At 36.4% G+C, this 22,261-nt stretch overlaps 1 protein-coding gene across 2 annotated transcripts in view; it reads right to left on the bottom strand.

Annotated features, from left to right (window-relative positions):
* Window positions 1-22,261, bottom strand: part of CNTNAP5 (contactin associated protein family member 5) — a gene marked incomplete at both ends in the record, with an annotated part of 785,818 nt that overhangs the window by 408,128 nt on the left and 355,429 nt on the right. For both annotated transcript variants that reach the window (XM_081262143.1, XM_081262144.1), the window contains 2 exons: window positions 10,028-10,212; window positions 19,030-19,233. In XM_081262143.1, coding sequence (XP_081118269.1) covers window positions 10,028-10,212; window positions 19,030-19,233 — 389 coding nt within the window. The remainder of the gene's footprint in view (window positions 1-10,027; window positions 10,213-19,029; window positions 19,234-22,261) is intronic.

The raw sequence follows: 22,261 nt of genomic DNA, 5'->3' as shown, positions 1-22,261 counted from the left end.
CTTTTCATGGACATATTTCAAGCACTTAAAAGGAGGCCTAACACATAGTAGATACCAAATAAATATTTGCTAAATATTGCTACATTTTGGATCTGAAACATCCTTAAATGTCCATGTCTACTAGTCCCTAGATGTAAGGGAGTAGTAGAAGGCATGCAGGTCATTGAATGCATGCCCTTGAAGGGGGTCCTGGGACCCTAGCCTCTTCTTCTTTCTCTCTCTTTCATTCCCTGTCTGTGTGGATAAAAAAAAGGGCATAAGCAATTTTCTTCTAGGTCTTCTTTTGCCTTTTCCCTTTTGATGATTTTGCCTTTTTTTTTTTTTTTTCTGTTCTTGTTTTATGGGTCTTGGCAAATTGCAGAGTGTACCTTTCACTGATGTTAGTGGGCAACAAAACTAAGTATTAGATTCCAGAGTTCCACTGGCAGTTTGTGTTGGACAAGGTAGTCTACCTAGTAACCTGAGGGAATTGTGTGTGTCACAGGTGCGCTCCAGCTGGGTAAGTCCCAGGAGAAAGCTCACTTTGGTGTTAAAGGTATGAGCTCCCAGAATCTGCCACTCTCGTTTCCTTTGATCTATTCATCTCCTTTGGTCTGGTATATGCTTGCCTCTTGATCTTTAATGTTACTTGGATGGCAACAAGTTCATTCCTTCTTTACTGTTTCTTGTTTTCTCTAGGCCCATCTAAATTTGGAATCTTTCAGTTCTGATGATTCTACTTTCTGTCTAATTTGACTCTCTGATATTTTTGAAATTTCTCAAAATATTATGCACATTTTTGAGTCACATTTGCTCTGATGGGCTACTTTTTAATGGAAGGGCTATGAAGAAGGATCTAAACTGCTGTCTTCTTTTTCAGTCTTTGAAACTCACATTGCTAGGTGTTAATGAGTCATGTGACCCTTCCCTGAAGGCACTGTCCCTCATGGGCCAAGTCTAGGTTGATGAATTTTTGCCATTAAAAATGAGGCAAAAATCCCAATTTTCTCATGAAATCACTTGATATTTTTACAAATATCAATCTGAATTCAAATGATTATTTTTTTGAAAGAAAGAAAAACAACAGATAAGCCAAATGAGATGAAGCAGTGCAAGTCTTGCCTGGTCAGTCACCTTGATCACCATTTTGTAACTTCTACTCTGTTATTTTGACTAGATCAATGACTCAGTCTGTGACAGGATTGGAACTTCTGATCTCTAGAACTTTAATGTTCTTCCATTGCACATGATGTGCTATTTCCCCCTTACATTGAAATTGGAAATTGAAGGAAGATAATTGACATTGTTTTCATAAAGAATTACTTTGTTTTTTTCTTTTATGATCTAAACTTTCATAAGTTACCAATGTTCCCTTCTTATGCATGAAGACTATCTTATTTCATTTTGCTGGGGACAGAGAATAGATGATATCTTACCAAGATACAGCCCTATATTGGGTAAAAATAAAGCATTAGTCTCAAAATCAGTTCTTGTTTACAAAGTACTGAATGCCTGAACTGTCTCCTCATTCCTGTTCCCCACGTACTGCCCAGTTTTCATGTGATATACAAAAAGTTCACAATTCAACTGAGGTCTCACAGCCAGAAGTACAGGAACTGGGATTCTGCATCTAACTATCTCTTCATCAATATTCTGGTTTTCCTAAAACTGTCTCATTGTTTAAAATGAAAATTTCCCCAGAGCACTGACAGTCCTGGCCTAAGTCCTGCTGCAGTCTTTAAAAAGAAGAAAATGAGAGGGAGGGTACATAGCACTAGAAGCCACAATGTGCTCTCAACAGCATACATCATGTCCTTCCAATTTTCTCTGACAGGCCAACCCTGTGTTCTCAATCTATTATTAAGTTTTGCACCAGGGCTGTATTCAGAACATTTTTTTTTTTTAAAGAGAGAGTGAGAGAGGAGAGAGAGAGTGAGTGAGTAAGAGAGAATGAGAGAATTTTTAATATTTACTTTTCAGCTCTCGGCGGACACAACATCCTTGTTTGTATGTGGTGCTGAGGATTGAACCCGGGCCGCACGCATGCCAGGCGAGCGCGCTACCGCTTGAGCCACATCCCCAGCCCAACATTTTTTTTTTATTATTGTTGTAGTTCCCATTGTTGTTCCTAGGCCAAATCAGATCAACTGTTAGAACTTTAGTTCCTTTTTCCAAATAGATACCTTTTCATAAACTTGCAGACCTCAGGTATATTAGCCCAATTGGTCTAATACGTTTTAAGATCTTTGTGTCTGAATGAATTTTGTATACACACACATTTTACTATATATAAAAATGCCTATTTATATATAAATATATCTCTATATGCGTATCTCTCTCTCTCTACACACACACACACACACACACACACACACACACACACACACACTTCAGATCCTTTGGCCAGTCAGTTCAGTCATGTCCATTTCAGTACTCAAGCAAGAAGCTCAATGGAAAGCCTCACTTCAGCATACCCTGTGTTACTCAGGCAAGGTACTCAGGTTCCTGCTGCATCCCCTGGTCACATCCTGTCTTGCAGGGAGATGTGTTTTGATCCCAGAGGAGATGATCACAAAGCTGCTACCACCATCCAGACCAGGAATTCCCCAGCAGCGCACCAACACTTCTGCCTCAACAGCTCTGAAACCACTTCAGGGTCTCCACTGTCCTCTTCCCTCATCTGTCTTTCTGAGAGATGTGAACAAGGGGCAGCTCTTTAGATTGCAGATAGAATTTGGACCTATGCACTTTAGCTGTGAAGGACTCTTTACTAAGCTGGTAGAGTAGAACATATTTAGTTCAATAGTTTGCAAGCTTGATTTGTAACTCTTTAAATTTTTAGATTTAAGATAACTAGTTCTCCATTTATACTATTGCATCAGGCTCTAGGAGCATCCAAGAGGGTCCTGGATAACTGTATATTATTTTATTGATGATTATATTACTCGAACCTAAAAAAAAAAAAAAAACACCAACGGTTTTCAAGTGCTTATTTAGCCACTTCCACTAGAACAAGTGGGGTAATTAAACCATACTGTCATTTTCCTAATAGAAACCTATTAAACAAGAAGATATATTATCATTCACTCCTTGGGTTCATGTTAATAAAAACAATTATGTTTTTCTATAATACTGGTCTTGAAAGATTCTCTCCTTCATATTCAATGCAATTGGTTTGCTTTTAAGACATATTAAGAGGAAGTGTTCATATGTCATTTCCTTGCTTTAAAACTGGAGGAAATATAAATTTAGCAGGTCTCCAACTCACAGTAATCTTACATTGAAGACTAGAAGCAAAGGGGAGAACCACATAAAGCGATTTCAAGTCTTGTACACAGATAGGACCCAGAATCAGCTTCACAATCTGGGCCTGTGCCTTCAGGGACTAAGTGTTCCTCCCTGAGTGAGAAATTTTGGCCATTCCATGGATCCTGCTCCAAGAGCTACAGACCTGTTCTCACATGCTGGCCCTACTGCTGTGGCAGGGGTTAGTGGACAATAGGGATTGTGGGACTCAACAATTTTGCTCTTTTAGGTTTTTATTTGTGATGTAGTAGTTGATAACCTCCTTGACAGGGATTGTTCAGAGGTTAAACAAAAATCACAACTGCCACACATAATAGGAATAATTTTCCTTTTCATTTTTTCGTTGTCATTTCCTTTTTGCTTTTCTTTCTTTTTTATTGTCTTCAGTTTATTCTTCACCTTGATGTCCTCCTGTGTTAGCCTTGAAACTGATTTTCCAAAGAAAGAAAAGGATCGATAACAATTATACTCTCTCATGGCCTTGAAAACAGTTTCCCTAGTGATCTGTAGTTATTTTGATCACCAAATAAACACTTTTATGATGTTCATCCAGTCAAATGACTGTCTTAGTTGTAAGAGAAGTGTCCATTAGGCCATGCCAAGCAATGGTAAGGCAGCATCAAAGGTAGCCTCTGAGCATGGAGAAATTATTACATCCTTTTTATGAGATGAAAAAATAGGCCTTAGATTCATATTATTTGGGATTTACATAAAAACAATCATTCATTTATTCAACAAATATTTCCTTATTGTGTTTTCCAAGCCAGATACAATTCTACAGAAATAAATGAGAATAAAAAAGGAAAATCTTGGCCTTTTTAATGAGGCCTTTTTTAATGAGGGGTGGGGATGCTAAGATACACAACTCAAAAAAAAGTAAGTAAATTTGATTATAGATTATGAAGCAATGTGCTTTTGAAAATAAACTGTGAATTAAATCAGAGCATGTAGTGTTAGAAATAAATATAAGAAACATTTCTTAAATCATTCACTATTTTTATTGCCTCAGCTTCTTAAAACATTTCTTTATTTGCACATGGTATAAAATTCAAAAGGTTAAAGGAGAGTATATAGTTAAAAAAATTCTTCTTGTTTTATCCCACACTTTGAGATTCTTTCTCACTAGTCTCTTTAGCATCCTTAAATTTTTTTCTATTTGCACATTTTCAAGTTTATGTAATCTCTGCTTTTAAAGCATACACTATTTATTTTTACTATGATTTTTCATTTGTATTTTCTTTTCTTCTTTACATTTCTCATGAAATATTTACCTTCTAAGACTGGAAAAATTTTGTCTAGTTAGGACATTCTATTATTATTTTTATTGGTGCATTATTGATTTTCCTTTTTATTGAACAATTAATATTAAGAAGTTTCAAATTAGAACATATGGGACTGTCTCTGTCATTAATGAGTGCTACTTTTGTATAGCTTTATAAAGCATCCTTACAGTAGGTGAGCTGAAGGCCAACATCTAACTACTTTACATTCCTGGTAAAGATACAGGAATCCTTTTTAGATTCAGACAGCTTTCAATTTGCACAGATGACAAATAAAACAAGAGACATATTTTGCAGCTGCCCTTGGTCCCTGCCCTACATACCCAAAACAATGGCTCCTAAAGAAAATGGAAGAGATGACCTTCGCATAACTGTGTTTCCAATCCTCAGTATGTAATTGTAAATTGCAGTTTAAAAAAGTTTATATGATACAGCTGTATTCTAGGAGAACAGGGTGAAAACCTTACACCTTATCAGAATGGGGAGGTTATTAGAAACTGTACCCTAACAGCTTCCCTGGGTCAGGGAGGTGAGTGAAAGAGAATCTCTGGGCAGATCCTCCCCAGCCTCTCATGTCTCCTTGGATCACAGAATATCTTGCCAAGACTTAGATGACCCCCTGCTGTGAACTGCAGGCTATGTGGCCTGTGTGGAGAATGCAGTCACCTAGGCACTGAAGTGGAGCTGCTCCTCTGGTTAGATGATCATAATGTGTCATCAATTACTTTTGAAGGATTTGGGGAAAATTTTTCATTTTTCTTTTTTAATTTCTAGAATATATCCATTGCACACATTACTTTATAATTATAGGAAAATTGTTAGAAACAGAATGTTGTAGTGAAAGAAATGTTTTTCCAAATTTTGAATGATATTATCCTTTCTTAAATATTGCATTAATTACTATGCCAACAACAATATACAATATCATTTTGGTTTCTTTTTATCATGCTATTGTGGCAGATTATATAGTGTTGGACTTTGTAATTTGGAGCATGAATTGGTATTTCTTTCTTTCATGTTTTTTTTTTCAATTAGAGAGTTTGAAGAAGACCCTTTTGCATATGAAAGTCATTTGTATTTTTTTATATTCATGTTCTTTCTCTGTTTTTTTTTTCCAGTGGGATACCTGTTTCAAAAAAAAATGTAGGGAGGCTTTGTTTATTAGTAATATTATAATATTTTTGAAGTACTTTTTCTAGTTATTTGGTGGAGTGTGGCATTATTAAACGTAGTTTTTACAAAAAGTACAAGTTATTTATTTCTCATTTTATATAGGCACATTTTTTTCAGATAGGTAAAATTTTTTATATATTTTATTCCCAGGTTCCTGAAATCTACATCATACTTAGAAGGACCTTGAACATTTTTAGATTATGAAACTATATCTCATTTTTTAAAAAACTTCAATCTTTGAAGATATATCACATATGTATTTTTAAACATGAAAGGATCTTAATCTAGTTTTAGGGTTTTGTATATATGTCTTAAGATTTTTACTAAAATACATTTTGTAGTTTATGAAATGTCTGTTATTTATAGAGTAGAAACATGTAAATCATTTCTTTTTTTCAAAAACAAGTTTTTTAGAGTTTGAGTACATATAGTGATCTAAAATGGGGCCACCTAGCACTATCGATAGGAAAGGACTTTTTCAATTACAGGGGTATCAGAGGAATAAGGTCCTAAAAAAGTCTTTTCTAAAGCCTTTCTGCTTCAGGCTAGAAGAAATGCAAACAGTTATGGTATCTCTCACAGCATTCAGAAAAGTCACATGGATTAAGTGATGTGAACTAGGAAGACATCCCAATACGAAGTACTTGATCTACATCTTTTTTCCTGCTTATCTTTTTGACAGAGGTCTCCCTGAGCCTTGTCTGTGTTCACCTTCTAGGTTGGACAAAAAGCAGACAATCTCGTGCCTTACATGGCAAATGCCAGGCTAGTTGCCTCATACAAAGTCATAATGTCACTTGGTTGACCTCCATAAGACAGTCTAAGAGGAAGCCACTGTACTTTCTTTGTCAACTACTATTCACAATATGGTAAAATCTGAGAAGGAAAAAATAGGTTTATATCAAACAGTTAGACTTCACATAAAATTTGATAGAGAACAGCTCTACAGCAGGAGGATGCTCTGATGTTGGGTCACTAGAGCCTGAGGTTGTGAACTCAGTCATCTTTCTAGCTGGCGGTAGCCCAGGCCTCATATGTGCACAGAAGGGCTCATGGCATAAACCAAACCTGATCAATATATAATTCTGAAATAAAGCAGATCTTAGATTTAAATATATTGTTTGACTATATTCTTTCCAATAATAGTGCCAATTTTGTTTCTCAGTAATCAGAGTTGTGAGTTTTCATTTCCCTGGTTAACACAACTACTTGGTGAGATAGTGGTGGATAGAACTTGGCCCTCCCATCCCTGTTCTCTCTCTTCTTCATATACCCTTTCAAGTGCATCTGCAAGGCTAGAGACTTTTCTGGGCATATAACTCTTGTTTTCCAGCACAGCCAGCAGCTCCCAATGCTATTACAGTCAATCTGTCTTCTTTTATGATCATTAGAGCAACCTGGCCACACATATTTGGAAAGGACTACATCCCCTGAAGCAAAGGTTTCTTGGGAGAAACTTTTCAAGGTGTTTCTTTCCTAGGAAGCATTTTTTATAAGACATCAAGACATCAATGCATGCCCTACAGAAATCAGATCCAACTTCATAAACTGAGTGACATCATTGGATTTCATTTCCTGGAATGCTGACATTCATTTCAATGTCACTCAGCTGTGATTGTGTACAGCTTCTATACACAAGAGATCATAGGTAAACAGATTTTTGCAAGTCAATTAAATCAAGCAATGGTGAATTTTAGAACCATCCCCTTGGACATTAAAGGGAAAGTATTTGAGGGACTTGGTAATACTGAGTGATAATTTTGTAGGTTTTTCTTTTATTATTGTTTTCAAATTCATCAAAGACCTCTCTGCTTTGAGGTAATTTTAATATAGTGTGTTCACTTTGTTCTTTTTTGTGTTTTCAATCAATTAAACAATTAGACAAAGGGAGAGTGATAGATATTCACAGACTTCCAATTTTCAGCAACTCAAAAGTATCATTCTGGCATCTAGCATTCTGAGTCAAAAATGACAACTTTTTTTTTGAAGATAATGAATGGCACGCCTTCTCTGCAGTGTACTAAAGTAACATTAGGATCAAAAGAAGAGATTTTTCTCTAAGTTTATAATTGTGATTGAAAACAAAAAATAGGCCACCTCCTAATTTTTCAAGCACCAATCTCCATCTCCACTGTTGTATTATCTACTCAATTGGTAACTGAAATTGTCTCCAAACAGGATTTCCTACTCTCTGTTCAGAAACTCCTTCCTTCCACCCACCTGCAAACCCTAGCTACACATAACCTTAAGAATGACTGCTGTGAGACTGTGGTTCTGAGATATCAGGAACTTCAGGATTCCCTGGAGGACTTCTAAGCAAATTGCTGAGTTCTATCCCACAATTTCTGATTCAGTAGGAAAGGGAGGATCATGAATATGTTCACTTTCAGCAAGTTTCCAGTGGTTTCTGGTTGGACTGGCCCTGAATCAAACATTTAGAAATGCTAGTATAAAATGAGAAATTGGCCATGTTACCATCATGAAAAAATTCTTCAGTCGTTCTTCATTCTCAATAATGTAAGATCATTAACAAGGTTCAAATGGCCCTCTACCACCCCACGCTTTCCCAATTATTAAAATTTATCTTTCACTATTCCCTGCCTCAAGTGAACTATTGATAAAGGTTTAACAGGTGGAGGTCCAAGGTGGGTCACTGACACACAGAGAGATGTGTACAAATGTGTTGTGTATAGACATAGATCATTCTCTTATAAGTAATGTGCAATACACAATTTATAAATAATAAACCATACACTAAGTTTTGTCATTAAGTTTCATCTAATCACTTGATTTTTTTAATCGATTGATTTTTTACTCTTTTGCAGTCACCTATGGTTTCTGTCATATATTCTTTATTCTTTGCACAAGTCTTTAAAAATATAAAAATTAATCCTAAAGGAGTCATAGGAAAATAGTTTTCAAACCAGAGTTTTCTGACCCCTGGTCTAAACAATCCACAAAAAAATGAATCAAACTTTGATTCATTGTGTTTGATAATATCCATAGTATAGATTCTTCCACTATTGTGGATGTCAAGCTATCAGAGGGAGATGAATAAACGTGAAATTGAGAAGGCATGCTATAGTAACCCAGTGCAGAGTATTTTCACTGCACTGGTAGAATGATTACAAAAAGCTTGAAGAGTTCATTTAGATAGATAATGGATACATAATTATATGGTAAAATAATAAGAAAGTAATAATTTGTTGCCTTTTAAAATATTTTACTTAATTGTCAGCTTATGCAACTTAACTTTTAATAACAACTGTGTTTACCAACCAATTCACAGAATTTCTGAAAATCTAATATTTGTCCCTTATAATTTGAATTGACCCCAACAAACCACTATTGGCCTACTGCTTTAAATAACATAAATCCTAGACAAGACTAGTAGCATATCATGCTCTGTGCCCTGGTGTACCTTTCTGACCATTTCTATCAGGATAACTTACCTCGTCCAGGACTTAGCAGTGTATCCTGCTGGGAGCCTTCTGCCATTTCCCAGACTGACCCCAGTATTCTCAGTGTCCATGGCTTCCTACCCCTTTAGCACCTCCTTGTTCTGTAATGGTTTATGTTGACTAATACACTATAAGCTTCTCCAACGCAAGGAATTAGACTCAGTCATCTCTGAGCCCACCATTAAGCCTGGTAATCCAGGAAGGGTACAATAGACATTTCTTGAACTCAACTACTAGTAAAATGGCTAATTCTTGGTTGCCAATTTTTAGAACTCTGTGCAACCTCCTTGGCAGTGTTCATCCAGTATATTTCACTGTGGCTCTTCTACAAGGGAGCAGGGAGAAACAGCTTTTCATGCATTAGTCAAACATCTGCATAGGAATGGTCATAAAGGCTAATGATTTTAGTCCAGATTCTAGACTCCTGGAGATTTTATCTATAATTTCTAGGTCTTTCATTGACCCGACTAAATTGAAGTTTAATTGAAGAATGACTATGTTTAATCAAGGGATTTGACAAAAACACAGAAAGTCTACACATGTGCGAGCACATACATGTGTGTGCACATGTACACCCAGTAATAGGGAAATCTTCAGAGTTTAAAACACACAGTCAGTTAGTTGGTACCTCACTGGTGACCCCCATTATCAGCTTACTGCTCAGATTCCTGGACTCCTTTCCTTGTAGATTGTCTGGCATAGATGGAGGGGAGATAAGTCCCAGGGCAAGATTCCTCAGTGCACCATGTCTCTCAATGGCTCTCTTTACTGGTTTTCTTATGCCTCTTGAGAAAATGACCTAGAGATGTTCAGGGAGCGTCAACTCACCTCATAATCAATGTCCAGGGCATCTGCCTCACCCTTGGTCCGGAAGTGCTGTGTGTGTTTGTCCACAGTGAAGTTCACCTGCTTGCCCACCCGTTCGATGAGGACCCAGTGCCAGTGCTGATCATCCAGGAGGCTGCCCAGGGTGGCGGAGGGTGGGCTGCTGCTGAGTCGAACTTTACTGTCATCTGTGGGGAAGGAAGAAGAGAAGATGGCATCTGTGTGCGAGGGCAGCTTCCAGGACTAAAACCTTCTGTGAACGTGACCCACACTCTCTCCTAGAGGTAAAGAGGGACTGTCTTTTGACACACCAACAACTGTGCAGAACTTGTGAAGGAGTAACAGATTCTGCCCACAGATTCTGAGATGGCATTCTAATTCAAACCCTACACTCCCAGCTTTCAGACATGAATGTTTCCAGGACCAGAACAATTAATTAGTAAAAAGAACTCTATATCTTAAGGGCCTCAAAATTGAAATTTAAAATAGGGTTTTGACTCTAAGAAAAAAAAAATACCCATTCTTTGAAATTTAGAATCTTTGTAGGGGAGAAAGCAGATCATGAACCATGCTTGGGAGGACCAGAAAACTTGGAAAGGGTGAAGTGGGGTCAGTGGGCACATCCTATTAGATGAGTCTGTGGGCAAAGGAAAAGGTCAGGAGCTAATTATTCTAGCTGACACTCTCCAATGCTCAGTTGTACGTACAGTATTTAAGGATGAGCCTAATCCCTCTATCTTATTACCCAAATTTGACAAATAAGGAATCTGAGGTTCAGCCAGGTAAGCCTGCATGCCTCAGAGGTAGAGTGAGGCTTTGATCCTTTGCACTCTGATTACAGGTAGTGATCATGACACAGGTCTCATGTGGTGATGATTCAGCCTACAATGGGACCACAATACTGCTTGTGGGATGATGTGGGAGATTCAGATGTAGAGTAATTCCTCTGTCAAGTCAACCTGTCTTCCCTTTCCCTCTCCCTCCTCCAGTTTTAGGGAAGTCCTTGGATATATCTTCCCACCAAATAGATCACAACTACCCAGCATCCTTCGCCCCATGCCCTTGGCAGATTTGGTCTCAGCCTTAGCAAAATGAACAACTAAATACAAATAACATTTACTTATATGTAAGTTTTCAATTTGGAAAATATTTCATGTGTTCTGTCTTCTGAGAAACTGAAAACGAAGTGTCTCTCCTCTCTCGTGACATGTTTTTTTCTCAGCACAGCAGCAGCAGCCTGTGACAGTGTGACATTAAGGGGGCAGGAGCTGCCACCTCCCTGTAGGCTGTTTACTCCCACCTCCAGCATGGCACAAAGTCACTGCTTAAGAACACTGTGTCGCTTCCTATAGGAGTGCATATGGGGACACCAAAGTTATAATAATTGGGAAATAAGAGCTGGCAACTTAGTACATAATTCTGCTAATTGATTGCTTATTTGCTCCACAACTTTTGAAATTTCACTCTTTGATAGTTTATGCTAATAAATGAATAGATATTTATCTTTTTCTTTCTCTTTCTGTCCCTTCCACAGGCAACATAACTACCTGTGTTGGTCACAGTGACAGCTGATATGTAAAGTAGATAAGAATTATAAAGATGTACAGCCCTTTCTGAAGGTCTTAGTGTGGAGACCCTCCACAAATACATCTGTAGAAAGTGTCCTGGGCAATCATCAAGAATACAAATAATAATAAACACTTGTGAGGATGAGGAGAATAAAGAACACTTGCACACTGTTGGTGGGACTATACATACTACAACCTCTGTGAAAAGCAGTATGGGGGTTCCTCAAAAGATTAGGAATGAGATATCATATGATCTAGTTATGCCACTTTCTCAACTTTTATCCTAATAACCTGAAATCAGCATACTATGGTGATACATGCATACCCATATTTATAGAAGCACAATTCCATAATAGTCAAGCTATAGAACCAGCTCTGTTGTCCATCAACAGATGAATGAATTTAAAAAAATGTGGTAGAGATACACAATGAAATTTTACTTACTTCTAAAAAAGAATGATGTTTTTGTCATATGCAGAAAAATGGACAGAACTAGAGAATACTATGTTAACCAATATCCTCCAGATTCAGAAAGTAAAGAGTCATTTTTTTTCTCATACGTGGGAGATAGAGAATAAAATAAAACAAAACAAAAATATGGAGAAGGGGAATCTCATGATATTAGAAGGGACTTCAGTAGAGTAGAAGGAGACCAGGTAGAGAGAGGAGTGAGGAGAAAAGGAAGGTAGGGGAGAATGAAATTGACCAAATTTTGTTATGTGCACACATGGGTATATCACGATGAATGATGAATCTCACTCTTATATTTCATTGTGTCATTTTATTTATACATATCTTAAAAGTGTCCTAGAGACAAACAATAGTCAGTGCAGGGAGTTGTGGAAATGCAGCCTGGAAAGCTGGAGAAGCCTCCTTACTTCTTACTTACAGAGCAGCCATGGGCAGAATTAAGAGCAGAAGAAGGAGCCTTGTTACCCAGCCAGGAGAAACAAATGCCAAGGCTCAGAGAGCCACAAGAAAATGGGAGAGCAATCTCGGAAGCAAAGCACGGGATGTGGTTGGAAGAGCCAGAACCCATGATCCAGAACTTTGTGTACTAGGTTGCATGATTTATATTGTATCTCTAAGGAATGGGAACACGAACAAACTAGGAAATCAGAGATTTTTAGTCCATCTTAATACTGAGGAAAGGTTATTTTGGCAGCTGTTTGAGAATTTGATTTTTGATGTCAAGTTGTCCTCTGTTAATGCTGTACCTATTTAAACTCCTGATGATAAGGATGAGAATCCTTCACCATAGGCTTCCCAACAAATTAGGCTCTAGCTAAAAAAAAAAAAAAAAAAAAAAAAAAATGCCTGATAGATTTTTAAAAAGTTAAAAAATAAAAAGCATTTCTGAGTAATTTTAATATGCATTTCTCCTAATATGGATGAAATTGAAAATATCCTCATTTTTGTGTTTTCTCTCCTGTGAACTGTCTCCTCCTATCTCACGTCTATTTATTTCTCTATCAGTTTGTATTTAGCCCACTGTCTGTACTAACAATTTGGGCAGCACCATTTTTGTTGTGGCTCTGTATTCTATTCTTGATGTTGCTTCTGTTTTTGGTTGGTTGTTCATTTTATTCACTACCAATATATTTTTTGTGTTAAAAATTCCATCATTTCATTTTTCTTTTATGGCTTCTGGAATCATAGTTTAAAAGATTTTCCCTATTCCAAGATCACTGTAGAATTCTCCCAAATTTTCTTCCAGTTCATTTAATTTGAAATTTATTCTGGTATATGGCATAAGGCACAGTTCTATCTTTATTTTATGCTCTTAGATGATTACCTAATTGTTTAAAATCTATTACTTTAAAATCCCTAGGTGATTATTTATGGAAAAGAACATAATGTGCAAAACGTAAGGAGAAAGCTACTAAGTCAGATGAGTAGCTTGGTAGGTTGATGAGATCTTTAAGTCCTGAAACTTCAAGTAGTAAGTTTTGAATTGGTTGTTACCACTGTAGGCTCTTTGCTTCCATTACCACATCAACACCCTGTGAATCTGGGAAAGGGAGCAAGCATCCATAGCCCACCCTCATTCTTCTCAAGGTCTAAGATCATCCCTTCCTCTCCCATGCCCTAACCCAGACTAGGAAAGTGGCATTACTGTCATTCCACCTAAAAATTCCTCTCCTTATATTTTTTTAAACATTTTAGGACAATAGAAGAGCAAATTTTAAATAAATGGTGACTATTCCTTACTGCATTTAATGAACCCCTAAACATTAATTAACAAACATCATTTCACACAACATAGCTCCTGAGACTTTTACAAATACATAAAGCAATTTGTTGATCTTTCCTTACTTCTAAGGAAACAGGTTAAGATTGTTCCTTGTTTATCTTGTTAATTTACTTAGTCAATATTTTATTGCCTAAAGATAATGCAAAATTGAATTCCATGAATATTTTGAAAAAAATGTTAATAGATATTGATGAACATTAAAAAATTATTTATGACATTTTATGTAGTCATCCACTTTCTGGAAATTTATTTGAAGAAAACCAATTAAAGTGTGGTAAAGAAAATTTTAAATGGCTCTTGATTTAAAAACTAGAGATAATGTCCAATAATTTGGAAAGAGGAAAAATATATTATGTATAAGTTAGAATCACCAAATAGACTATTATAGAGCCATCAAATGATATTTATAAAGTATTTATATCATGTTAAAATATACTTACTACTGAATTACCTTTTTAATAAAATAAACAGTAACATTTAATAAATAAAATACTTAATAATTCATATGTTGCTGATTTAAAATATATAAAAGCAGAACAGAACATGATAAATATAACCTAAACCTGGCTATGGAAAAGGCATGGAAAAGTATTATGAGCAGATATAATTCAAGAACACATTTACCACAACACATTCTTTCCCTCCCTTTTTATTCTATATTTTACAGGGAGCATAACTAGTTTTGATAATGGAAAAAATGAATCTCATTAAAAACACAATCCTCATCCTGTATAGCTGCTTCATTGAAAATAATAAATCAGTGATGTATAAATTATTGAATATCTCTGAATTGCAATTTACTTTTTTTTTTTCTTAGTGCTGGGGATTAAACCTAGGGCCTTAAGCATGCTAGGTAGTTGTTCTACCACTGAACTGCACCAGTAGATCACATGTGCTTTTAAATTAACCAAAAAAGATAACTCAGGAGTGAATTTAACTCCCCCTCTTCTTTAGTTATTTTACACTACCACGCAGATATTTTGCATTAAAACAAGTTAAGTGAATGTTGGTTTGGTTAAACAATTGGGAAAAGAGAATTTCTGCAAATCATTTAGAAGGGTTTGAATCATCTAGAAATCTTCATTATTAGACATTACAACAAAAATTCAATTCTCAGGAAATGATTACACTGTTTATCTTCGAATATCTATTTCAAATTTTATCTCAGTGGCACTTGAAGTTCTGTTACTTAGTTTTAACTAGTTTCCAATTTATTAAAGCAATATTAAAAATTCTCATGGGCAATTGTGAAGGATAAAAGAGAGAAGATCATGAAGAAGCTAACTTGTGGGTTGGAAGCACAGGAAAAATTATTCCAATTGAATAAAAACTTGGTCTGAGATAGAGTTAAAATGAATTGATATATGTAACACCTAAGACCCTAAGCAGCAAAATTTACACATGAAACTTGAAATGCTTGCAATTTTAAGTTCATCTCTTTATTCGGTCCCTTACCCCAAAGTGCTGTGGATAGATATGTCAGTCCCCTCATTTCCTTTAGGACTCATTTTTTAATTTTTATTGCTTTTTTTTTTAAATTAAGGTCAACATATAGCACTGTTTTCACCTAAACTCATTGTTTTTTTAAATCTTTCCTAGATTTATCTTAACTGTTCAAATATGAATGCCACATTAACTTTCTTTGCGAAATTCAGAAAGCCTGAGAAAAGGGAGATGATAACATTTATTTAGATGATATTTTGGCCAAAGTTATTCTTAGAAGGAGATTAATTTGCTTTGATAAAACAGGTGGCCACTCATGTGAACCTCCCTATGCCTGCCTCCACCAGACTTTCAGAATCCACCTCCCAACCTTGAACTTGTCAGATTATCAATACTAATAATCACTTGTACTTATTAAGCATCTCCCAGAAGGTAAAATTCACATACATTGTTTCAATTATTTCTGATCACAACTCTGTCAAAAGCTCTGTCTCCAAAAAGTCACATGACTTACCCCAGGACACAAAGATTAGGGTTTCAACCCACTTCATCTGATTTCAAAGCTAATATTCTCACCACTCCTTTTACTGAAAAAAAAAAAGTGCTCGTATTTTTCCCTTATTTTCTGTATTCATACTATCTGCTCCCCACTGTAGGAAGATTGTAAGCTTTGCTGCTTAGTAGAAATGCAGGGTCTCAGAAAATATTTGGATGAACTGTAAAGCAGGTAGTTATGGCAGATGAAAAGGGTGCCATACCGAAGGGGAGGGATATGAAATAGAGAGAAAAGGCAAATTTTATCTCCATAGGCTACACAGTTCCAGAAAGCTAGCCCTATATCCTTGCTTGATGGTATGCAAGATTTATGAATAGTCTTTCAAGCACCCAAGTCAGACCTCTGAAGAAAATAAGAAACTAACAGGAAATAAACCACTACAGTGAACCTGACCTTTAAGTCAGGCAAATCTCTATGTACCAATAAAACAATGAAATCCATGTCTTTTCAGTGAATAAAAATACTTTCCAGATTTAGGAGTTGCTCAGCTCTGGATCCTAATTTATATTCATTCTCTGTGACTTTGTTACTTTAGGAAAGTGTTATCTTAACCTGTTTATGTTACGTGGTTTTGATGATTCATAGCTACTACAGATTTTTATAAATACTACAAAGTTAGAACATAAGTAGAAAAAGTTATTTTACTAGGCTGCAACTGGCAAATCCAACTTTTAACTGAACTCAGGCCCTGACTTAATGTACTTGTTTAACCTCTTCTTATTACATAAATGACAGAAATGTGGAACACCTCATCCCACTGACACTTTGTCTGCAATGCCAATCTCCTTCCCCTCCTCATAATTGAATCTTCAGAAAATGCAAGGTTAATCCTAGATGCACATGTCCCATCCCGATCTCTCTTCTCACAATCTGACTCATAAATGTAGTCTGCCTGATATTTAATATATAATTTTTTATGGAGGTTTACAGATTTGGAGAGAGTGCTAATCCCAGGTCTATAGCTATGCAGCAATGTGATCTTAAGTAACTGACTGGGGTCACTAACTGAGTTTAGATATAATGTATAGGACTGCTTTATAACTTAAATGAAACATATATATGTGTATACATATTCATATATAATATCATATATAATGTTAATGTATATATATATATATAGGTGTGTATGTGTACGTATGTATATATAGACATACAAAATGTTTAATACAGTGCAAGATTATGGGCTCTTAAAAGTGGCAATCTGAAAAAAAAATTATCTTCCTTAAATATGTGTGAGTTGACTCATTAAAATTACTGAATTTTGAAAGAGCAGAGTAAATGTTCATTTGACCCTTCGGAGGCTATGAAAAGCTTTCACTGAGATCTCAATGGTCTGACCATGCAATTGAGGGCTTTGGTCTTCAACTGTTGCACTTGGCCCCAAAGGACTTCAGCTCTGCACATGTTTATTCTATTCCAGCTGTTCCTATTAGAGATCGCACAAACATTCTGCCTCAGTTCAAAGGCAATGAATTCTTGTAAGGATGAGTGACCTGAGTGCACTACTGATGTCTTGTTTAGTTCTTACAACAGTTTCCGAGTCACGTAATTCTTGTGCTCTTTGATTCTCCCCCTGCCTATGTGGGTACTGGTTGTTGTCATTCTGTAGAGGGAAGATTGCCATGGGCGATCTGAATGAGATGTGCAAAAACTAGGAAGGGGAGTCTCTCTAATCCCCTGAGGGATTGAAAGAAGAAATGTCTTTCCCATTTAGTAGTCTGGAAAATTCAATGTTCTACCTTAAGAGATTAGGCCAAAGAGAACTACCTAGTAAATTTCACTGCAGAACTTATTCTGTTGAAGTCAGACTATGTACTGGTACTTAGATAATGGAAATACGAGTCATTAAAGAGTATCTCTTGAAAAGAACACCACACTTTGCATGTTTCTAAGCACCTGACTAAAGATGCCAATTTTGAGTTGAACCAGGGATTTTGTAGGTTCTTCCTGTCACCATGCTCATCACAGAGCTCAAGAAGGCCCTCAGAAATGCCTCAAAATGTGTTTGGATTTGGGGGTGATGGATGAGAACACCACTCTTCCTTCTTATGACTGTCCTGCTAATTGCTGGAACATTTTTTGCTGTTTTTATATTTCTAGTCTCCCAAGCAACTTGAGTTTACAAACTGCAATCGGTTATGTCTTTTCTTTGTTGCTGCTATCTGATAGTAAATACTAAAAGACAATTCTCTTCCCCTCCCTTTAATGTTAATAAATATCAAATTGGAGCCAAAGTGGTAGCACTCTTATATTAAATGGCCACTTGCTCTCTCTTTACCTTGTCTTTATTTTGCAGTCTTGTTGTTTTATTTTTGGTTTTGTTTTTACCTACAGATGATCCTTTTTGGTTTGCCTTGTCATCTTGGGGAGCTCTGGTCCCCTGCCTTCTGCACTTTGCTTACCCTTCTTCACTTGATCACTTGAAGCAGTCTGAGCCCCGCTCTTTTCTTCCCTGTGTTAGGGGAGCCCACTACAATGAAATACAGACCTGAGTGCAGTGAGGTGGAAAGCCATGCAAAAGCTAACTCAGGTCCTAGGAGGTTCAGGTCCTAACCCCTTGGGAGGAAGGACGACAATTTGCACTAAACAAGCTGGCATTGGACAACTCTGATTCACTCTGGCACAACCAAGTCACATTAAAAAAAATAACAAGGTTTCCCTTAAGACAAGGGAATGTGCAGACTTATCCCCCCACTTTACATATATCACATCCCTCCCTCCCCAACCCCTGAAGAAATAACCCAAAACAACTTAAATATTTCTCCTCCACTTTCCCCTAAAATCTAACTATCATAAATGATCATTATTTCATAAAAGAGATGGGGGCATGCTCATTATAATACACATGTGCTTAAACTTGCTAAAATTTGAGTTACTAAAAGAAATAAATAGAAAAGAGATACATAGACAAAGAGATACATAACAAATAATAGTTAATTGGTAGTTCCCTCTACATAGCAATACCACCATTTGTCAAATAAAGCCATCTACTATTTAAGTATTTCAAAATATGGTACTTTTCTACCCCCAGGCAGGTAAAGGTGATAGGGCACTTGTAACTCCAGGGATTTCCCTGTGATGTACTGAAAGCACTAGTGTTTATGTGCTACTGTGACTTGTTATGAAGAACAGTTTTTTTTTTTTTGACAAGCATAGAAAGGGAGTGAACAGAGCTTGATCCTACCCAGGTTGAGGTACAAGGCAAGCCTCCCCTTCTGGAGTTCCAGGGTGATGTGGTCTCCACGTTGACCTTCTCCATGGAATAGGACCCCATCTCCTTGCATGCTCTTGAACTTGAGGGAGATCACATCTTTGAGTGTGCTCATCAGTTTCTGATTGAACCTGTAGAGAAGTGAGCTTCGGCCATCAAAGTCAGCAACATCCGATTCTGGGCACAAAAAGAGAGGAGGAAAAGAAAAATCAGCATTTATCCTTGGGATTCCTGTTCCTGTTTTTGCGATCTTAAGCATTATCCAATTCACAACAATGTTCTTGAGTTCTGGAAGGTCCCACCTCAACAGGAAGCTTATAGACTAGACCCAATCTAATTAGACTCAGAGGAATTATTCATTTACAAGCAACCACCACACACTGAGTCAAAGTGAACTGATCATCAGACTGGAAATAAAAAAAAACTCTCATTAGTTATATGTCAGCCTTTGCTTGAGGGGACAAGTACCTATGTCAGGCTTTACTGTCAGATGCCTGTTTGTAACAACCTCTCATGATTTATCTTCCTTATTAATTTTCTTCTGACAGTTGGAATCATTTGATCTCCACATCTTAGTCTTGATGCTGGAGATCCAAAAGAGATATAATTTATTATGCCAACTCTGCTTGAGTCATTCTGTCTTCCCAGAAATCTGTGTTTAGAAGGATTCTGAGGATTCTTCTGAGGTCAGCAGAAAAGAATAGTCAGCAAAGAAAGACTTGATGTTTGAACAGAAAGGTAAATACATTGCATCCTTGCCATTCCCTCCTTGTTCTATGCTAGCTATATCAATATAGTGCTTATAAAAACATTTATTATTTATTAGTTTTTACTTTGTAATTATGGGATATTTTTCATCCAGATAAAATTATACCTGCATATGGGGTACTATGTGATATTTTGATATGTGAGCTTTGTGTAATGTTTGAATTAGAGTAAGCATATATATATTTCCTCAACCATTTATAATTTCATTAAGGTAAAAACACTCAAAAATCTTTTCTTCCAGCTTTCCTAAAATAAATAGTAAATTATTATTATCTATAGTCACTATATAGTGCAATAGGACACCAGAACTTATTTCTCATGTCTGAATACAGCCTAGTACCTCTTCCCATCTCTTCCCTTCCCAGCCTCCATTAACCATTACTTTACTCTTAATTTCTATGAGGTCAACTTTATGGGTTCCACACAGGCATCACATCTTGTCCACACTTGTCATTTGGTGCCTGGCTCATTTCATTTTACATAGTGTCCTCCAGTTTGGGTATTATTAAAGACAAAAGATAAGATCTTTTAAACCAACTTATATACTGTACACACATTTGACAAATATATGCCAAAAAAAGCTAATAGAGACTTTTCCTATTTTATCATAAAAACTTTTATGGTAAGCTTTTATTAATTTTATAATAGAACAAAGGTATTGTGAATTGTGCTGCTATAAACATTGATGTGGTGGTGTCCCTGTATTATGCTGTATATAAGTCTTTTGGGTACCTTCAGTGGATGAATAGATTAAAAAAAATGTGGCATATATATGCAATGGAATTTTACTCAGCAATAAAAAAGAATAAAATCATGGCTTTTGCAGGTATATGGATGGCTTTGGAGAAGATAATACCAAGTGGAGTTAGCCAATCCCCCAAAACCAAATGCTGAATGTTTTCTCTGATATAAGGAGGCTGACTCAAAATGGGGTACGAAGAGGGAGAGTGGGAGGAATAAATGAATTCTAGATAGGGCAGAGGGGTGAGAGAAAAGGAAGGGGGCAGGGGATTAGCAAGGATGGTGGAATGTGATGGACATCATTATCCAAAGTACATGTATGAAGACATGAATTGGTGTCAACATACTTTATATACAACCAGATATATGAAAAATATTGCTGTATATGTGTAATAAGAATTATAATGCATTCTGCTGTCATTTATTTTTCTATATAAATTTTAAAAGTTATATATTAGAATAATATGTAACAATGAAAATGAATTAACCTCAAGATGAAAACATAATAAATTTCTCAACATAATGCTAAGCAAAAAAATAGAACAAAAGTAAGGCTATTTCATCTTAACTTAAAAGAGATTCATGATGTACTATCTTACATGAGTAAAGTAAAGGCAAATAGTGGCTTGAACTGGATGGGATTGCCTATATTTCAAATCCACTACCCAGGAAAACTCAACTTCTCACTATTTGCTAAGTAATTAAAATCCTCAGTTTGAGCATACATAAGGATAAATTAAGCACTTTTTGACCAAGATCAAGAAATATCCTTGTAAATTTAAAAATTCTGAAATGAAGAGAAAAATGAAGTCAGACTTGCCTATGATTAATTTTAAAACACAACTTCACAATTTATTTCTATGAAATTAAGTGAGTATAACCAAAAGGTCATTGATGGCTCCAGATTGTAAAAAGGAACTGCCCAAATGCAGAGTGATTTTTACAAACACCTACCCCTCTGAAAACCTTCCCACCCCAACCCATCTGTGCATCTGTGCCTGTCTTCTAAACTGGAGTTTTACCCAAGTGAAATGAGGTCTACAGGAAGCAAACTACCCTCAATCTCAGAATAATGAGTACCCTGGCATGGGAAAAAGCACAGATTTTGGTTTATAATGGCCATAGAATTTTAGCTTGTTCATCTTAGATAACTTCACCTCTTTAAGATTGATGTCTTTCTTACCTATAAAATGGGGATACTTATATCCATTAGAAAAGGATGCCTCAATAATTAATTGTCTGATACATATATAGTGACAACACATAGAAAGCAAGGACATTGGGCCAGACACAATATATGTTCTAAATCCATTAATAGGTCGTAGGAGTATGGGTCATAATGGATTAAACAGAGGGCCTGAGTTCCTAAGTACTCAATTCTAACAGCTGACAACTCCACCTTTTCACCCCAAATGCTACTTTTATTTTTGATTCAATGGCTTACTGCCCAGGGGATGCAAGTTTGGCCTCAAGTTTCTTATTCTACCACATTTCAGCTTCTCACGCTAGTTGTAATGCTGCACATGTGTGTATTGTACACTCCTGTTCTCTTCTGCTTCTAGTCTGCCACTGCACAAGACTCTGGTAGCAATTGAGTTTGTAGGAGCTTTACTGCCCATCAGAGAGAAGAACAACTGCATAGCGCCCATCAGAGCTTGTAAAGGTGAATGTGTGGAGTCATGCACACTCAGAGGAG

This window comes from Spermophilus citellus (genome assembly GCF_964194105.1).
Source record: "Spermophilus citellus genome assembly, chromosome: 11".
Classification (NCBI taxonomy): Eukaryota; Metazoa; Chordata; class Mammalia; order Rodentia; family Sciuridae; genus Spermophilus; species Spermophilus citellus.
The sequence above is the reverse complement of the archived record's forward strand: the minus strand, read 5'-3'. Positions and strand labels throughout refer to the sequence as shown.